The sequence below is a fragment of the Botryllus schlosseri genome, chromosome 11 (assembly GCF_051294905.1).
Source record: "Botryllus schlosseri isolate E-star chromosome 11, Bs_hap1, whole genome shotgun sequence".
NCBI lineage: Eukaryota > Metazoa > Chordata > Ascidiacea > Stolidobranchia > Styelidae > Botryllus > Botryllus schlosseri.
The window spans coordinates 13,901,254-13,907,315 of NC_137246.1; the positions used below are offsets into that span (position 1 = coordinate 13,901,254).

Genomic DNA, 6,062 nt, shown 5'->3' on the forward strand with positions numbered 1-6,062 from the left:
GATATACCGTTATATAATGGGATCTACAGTGAAATGCTGCAGGGTCTTCATAACTTAGCACATCTCATTTAAAATGGATAGCCAGAGCCCTGAGCACTGGACACCTCAGCACTTCTCCCATAACCGCACCATATTGTATCAAGTAATGTTCCCCATGACCATCGTAACCCTCGTCCTCTGACTCCAATCAATTTGGTTACTAATATGATATGACTATGGTTACGAGACACGGGAAGTGATATTTGGGGTAAGGCGTAAAGGTGTGCCTAGCGTTGGACTTGCGAATCCCGCCCATTTGGGTAAAGAAAGGTCAGCGATAAGAATCCGCTACGGGTAATGATGCTGATCAGTGGTCATGGGGAACATCAGTTAATATAGTGCATGTATCGAAGAAGCCCCAAGATGAGATTTTAGGTTGCGGCAGATCAACAGGTCCTTTATTGATAGCCTACGTGCTACGTCAACTCATCATTATAGTTTTCTCGACTGGTTACGTCTTTTAACTTAGGCAGGTTGACCTTTTGACAGTTTGGCTTTGCTGTGGTTGTATCCAAAAAGTGAACACACGACGCGTCACCAGAAAATGGAAAATATGTATCATGCTCATTTCGTTGAGCCTAATCAATGTTGCACCACTTGCACGCAACTGTGATTGATTGCAGGGTTTCCCTCAATATCCATTTTCGCTCCACCCCTATGAGCATTGTCATAAATATGTTTAACCGCTACTTTCTAGAATAGTGCCGACTACATGGAACTTTGATCAATATGTGTTTTTTCAACCAGCATTGTATTGATATTCCGTTCACTGCACGCGCACCGAATTTCAGCATAGTGGATAAAGATCCAGAAGTTTCGGAAAGAAAAATGACATGACTTGGCATGAAGTTGTTAGTGAATTGCTATAGATGTGAAGCAATGTTACCTCTAATTTTTGACGAGTCTGTGCGTACACTCAAGAACTCACTACGCAGACCCTCGGACAACAGTGCGTAACGACTAAATAAAGGATCATGACTTCAGATTTTCTGTGTGGATAGACCGTGTCAGCACTGCGCATTTGCGCAGGTATGCAGCTTAAAGGGGCCATTGATGTGAAGTGATGTATGCCAATAATATTCAAAGTGCAGTACATGCTAACGCTACAGTAATCCAAATTTTTTGAGATATATGTCAATTCAACATTGATTTTCACAGATTTGCTACCCAGTCATAGTATCGTCATAGTAGCATAATCAGTCAATGTAGAAATTATTATATAGCTGTGCAATGTGTCACCAGAGTGAGCTGCAGGCTGTGCAACAAATGATAGCACCATTCTTTTGGAACACAGAGAAAATCAAACAAGCAGTGATGTGCCAAGCCATCAAATAGGTATTTATCTATCTATCTGTATATGTGAGTGTGAATGCGCAATGCGCATACCAATATCCAGTTCCTTTTAAATTAAGGTTTTTCTGAAAGCGCTTTGCTCGAGCTTTATCCAGTTCCTCACACGGTGATGCCAACACTGGGCTGTAAGTATGTCATTTCCATTCATATTTATACCATGCTTGATAAGTTGTTTTGTGATAGATGCTGACCCATCTGATCTGCCAACTTATGGAGTAGCAGTTGGGAGCTCCATCTGCTGGTTGTTTTGGCAGCAACATTTCCAACCAAATCAAGGTAAATTTGCATTCATTACTAGGTCATCAATTGTATGTTTGTTATCTCATTATTATTGCTTATTATTGCTATTAATTATTATCTCATTATTATTGCTATTAACATTCGTATAGTTTGCTGATGCTATGTATTACAATAGACTATTGAGTTTTGTATGGATAGCAACAGTATAAAAATTAAAAAATTAGTTCGAAATTCATCAGTTATATCTCTACCAACAGCTCACCGAAGTCCAGGCTCAAAGTCAACTATGAAGCAGCGAAGATTTGAAAATCAGTGATGAAGCAGAAGTGAATGAAACAAGTTGAGCATGGTCTCAACGTTAATAATCATAGAAGATGCTGAACAACACTAATTTGAAGCTAGCCGAATCTAGAGTCAAAACATGTCTTTTGTACATTTGATTCAATTTTGTCCAGCCGTTCATGTTCGCCTGCTCCAGTTTTCCAAGCCCCTTGCAATAACTTCGCTATCTTGTGTCACAAATTTATGAACTTGAACTTACTTAAAGCCATAATGCACATTTTACCTCATTTTAACGTGTCACAAGAAATAAAGCACGAGTATGATTGGAATGTGATCAAATGTATTGCAAACAAGAATACTCATGAATGCTAGCTAGAAAAAATCTCTGGATCATGTGTTGTGCAGATTTCTCTGTAGGAGTCAATACCGTGCGAGTGCGTTCAACGCTTCCAGTTGCAGTATGTCATCAAATTCAGCTCCATCTGCTTTGTCTGCATTGCTATGATTGTGAAGGCAGAGGCAGGCTATTGTCATATCGATATTCTGAGGTTCTTCCTTGAATATAGCCAATGCGCGAGATATTTTCTTCAACACAGAAAGCACTGCGCTCTGCCAGAGGGTAACAATATGTATGAAAACAATAGTGACTTTTTTCGGTCAAAGTTCTTGGGCATAACAGTGGCGTGAGTAAGTAAGTCCTCAGTGGATATTCAGCATCTCCAAGAGCATAATCTTCATCATTTAATATGCCAAAATGCTGGACAGTTGTGTCTTCAAAAATCGGAATCACAGGCGCACTATTTCTTCGAATACTTTGCGATAACGTCCTGAACATCTGCCAGATACTTCCTCAGGGTTCCGTTCTGATCATCCGTCCGTAAATTTCAACAACTCATGCAATTCCATATTCCTTCACTGCATCGCTATACTCAGCGACATCAGCGAGCAACTCAAAACAATAACAATCTGGCCTCAGTTCCGTGTTGAACTCGCTACAGCGACGAAGTAGACAGTAATTACTCGCAACTGACGGACTTGGCCGAGCGCGGCGCCAAATTGACATTTGAAACCGATCTAAGACCGCCGACGCCTGGCGTCTTGGGCAAGTCATTCACTGGCCTTAAGCCAGGTCTAAATTAAGACAACTTTTTGAAACCCACCCTTATTCAGACAATGCAGGTGGTTAATAAAACAAGACCAAAATTTTAACAACATATCAGTAGGCCTATCCGATTATCTATCAAACAAATATCTATCTCATTATGCAAGTATGATGAGATTACAAGAGTAGACAAAAGACCTAGGCTACTTTATCCTGGTACTCAAATCACATTTGATCCTCACACAAGTTGAGTTATATCATTCACAGCAGAAGTGATTGTACTATCATGAAAAATTGTCACCAATGGTACTTGCATTGTCAAATCTTAATTTATGGAGCACACAACACATTTAGAAAAAATGGACAGGGCTGTGCGCAGGGTTCTAACCAAGTCCAATTCACTGCCGAGTCAAGTCCAAGCGTTTACTGCTCAGTATCGAATTCAAGGCTCAACTCACTTGTGAAACTCTTGGGTGGAATCGAAGGCCTAGGATTCATAATATACTAAATTACTCATTTTTCTCACTCTAAACATATTTTCAAACAGAAAAAGGACAGTTCTGGGTCTATTTGTCAATTATCGATACTTGAATAAGTGATGACTACAAACTGTACAAGTTGTGCTGATGACAAATCAAAGGTGTGCCACATACCCACAATAATTACAGTTACAGGGTCTGCACGATATACCCTGGTTCGGCTCCTAAGATTAAAAATGATACAAATTCACTGGTAACGCGACAACACTTGATATAGAGACAAAAGTCTTACCATCTTCAGTCTGGTAAGTTATCTGAACAGAGTCATCATTTCCACTTGCAGCTTGCAGAACACTGGAATCCACATCCACCGGTTGCTCACCGTTTTCAGCCATCTTGCAGTGGTCGAGGCCCTTCCCGCTTTATACTGTACACAAACGGTCAGTATTAATAGTAATCTTTTCATCGAGTAGTGTCAAGGTAAAACAGGCGAGTATTATCTCTTTAAGGCAGGGATTTAAAGCAAATACTTCGATAAAAATGTCAGAATGTCAGATAAAAAGCTATGCAGCGTCAGATCTCTTACTTTGGCTATAATGAAACTTCACATCAGTCGATTGTCTTGAACACTCTACATTAGTGTGATAGTAATACTGATGTTGACATATACTCAAATCATTTTAGTCGTCACACTGGCATAGATGTCTGTAACTCAACAAGCTGCTGTTACCTTACGAAGAGTAGGCCTAGTCTTGAATAAGACATGAATATCATCAAAAACTCTAATTTTTGACTTATTCATAACTGCCACACAATAACCAATTATTAAAATTTGAGGGAAATTATGGTCTATATTTTGCAGTTGTTAGCCTACAGATTACTGGTGAGTTGCCACTGGGATTTCATGACATCAACAAAACTGGCACGCAAAATTGCAAAACATACTGAGATTCCAACCAGGGTTACTGGCTTTCTGCTAATTCTGCCTTAGCTTTTTGTGAAGATGAGTTTGAAATTTAGCTTCTTAAGATAAATTCAACAGAAATGCTGTTATATAAAGCAAGATGCAGCATTGAAAAGTATCTAGTCCGAGAGCTCGTGTAGAGGCTGGCCATGGCCATGCATTATCAGCTTTTGGATATATTGCCAGCAAAATATAAAATCCTCGTAGCAACCGGAGTAGAACTGGTGGCGGCAACATCACAAGTAATTTTCCATCAACTCCGTAACTTTAAATGTGGTTTGTGTAGGCTGCATGTGCATCTTCCTACTTCGCTAATCCCTGTACTACCTAAGCAGTGAACACAACATACCGTACACTACCTAAGCCTTGAGAATTGATTGGTTCGTTCACAATTATTATATTGCTAAAGGGATGATTTTATTCAGTGTAATTGAGCTGAGTTTCTTAAATTTATTCAGGGATCTTATGAAAACTTTACCGAATTACAAATAGATCACGAACCGAAATAAGTCCTTAGAAAGACTGATACAACGCACTCTCAGCATGCGCATTTGGTTTTAGATATGTCTTTACTGTGACATCAATTGATATTGGTATAGTGATATGACATATATATAATTATAGTTACCGTACAATGGTGACAGTCGACATTATTTAGTCAAATACCAGATCATTTTTACGGTAGCACAGTTACACACAACACCTTTCTAGACAGGGATAACAAAAACCTGACGAACTCTACATGTAGGCTTATCGGTTGCATGAATTCAAGCCTATAGTCTGTGAGTCAGTTTGCACAGATCCGTCCAACTTCACCTAGGCTAATGAAATGCTAAAAACTTTACTCAATTGTCATTGCTAGCTTACATGCCAACGGTTTCTAGAACGATAAAAATGTGTAACATTTATCGTCAGTTGGGACAGGCACTCTATGCCAGGTGGACGTCGTTCGGCATCCTCCTACTATCCGTTCATTACATAGCGTTGTGCCTTATCGCATTGTACATTGTGTGTGTCTTGTTCAGATGAAAATATAACTCAACGATTATCAATTATTTCATGTATAAACACTCCGTTGATGTGGTAGCTTTGTATGGTACACTGCGCGGTAGAGTCAACTTCGGGGATTTTGGATAACATACCATATTCCCGCCATTCACAAATTACACCAATTACATCCAAAAGATACAAGAGATGATATATAAAATATTTTCAAGCATTATTATGAATTTACTCACCCAAAACAAGCCTTATAACCGACTGCACAGTATTGCATAAATTCTTCCAGGTCAAAGAGACAAGGCCTTCGAAGCGTAAAAATGGCGTAAAGTAAGTGTACCTGTAACGCACGGCTTCCACTGTCTGCAACAAGCGTGATGAAGCGGTATCTCAATGCGTCAATTTAGCGAATTCAACGTCTTAGATGTAGCAATCGGTTGATACGGTATCAACCATGATATCAGTTAATATACTTGAAGGAATAAAAATAGGTGAACCTTAACTTATGAAGAAATTGTGATGGAAAGTCATTCGATTTCAAGTTTGAATGGAGGGCGTGCTGTACTGGCATACGTACACAAGGACGCGCGCCGCCATCAGAATG

The 6,062-nt window shown here is 39.5% G+C and overlaps 1 protein-coding gene and 1 long non-coding RNA gene across 5 annotated transcripts in view; one reads left to right on the plus strand and one right to left on the minus strand.

Moving 5' to 3' along the window:
• The window catches only part of LOC145450376 (uncharacterized), a 29,602-nt gene extending 23,762 nt beyond the window's left edge, over nucleotides 1-5,840 (minus strand). Inside the window, exons 1-2 of one of the 3 annotated variants that reach the window (XM_080328893.1) lie at nucleotides 5,698-5,840; nucleotides 3,788-3,922 (exon numbers count right to left, since the gene is read on the minus strand). In XM_080328893.1, the coding sequence (XP_080185019.1) occupies nucleotides 3,788-3,890 (103 nt within the window). In that variant the 5' untranslated portion in view covers nucleotides 3,891-3,922; nucleotides 5,698-5,840. Of the gene's footprint in view, nucleotides 1-3,787; nucleotides 3,923-4,081; nucleotides 4,323-5,697 lie in introns of those variants that run through there. The other 2 variants (XM_080328891.1, XM_080328892.1) reach the window with 2 other exon arrangements.
• Nucleotides 49-2,233, plus strand: LOC145450385 (uncharacterized). 2 transcript variants are annotated; one of them, XR_013918482.1, is made up of 4 exons: nucleotides 49-1,374; nucleotides 1,452-1,517; nucleotides 1,576-1,668; nucleotides 1,890-2,233. It is a non-coding gene; the product is annotated as an uncharacterized LOC145450385 (long non-coding RNA). The 2 variants fall into 2 exon arrangements; XR_013918483.1 differs by lacking the exon at nucleotides 49-1,374 and having other exon boundaries at nucleotides 1,400-1,517.
• Nucleotides 5,841-6,062: the final 222 nt, after the last annotated feature.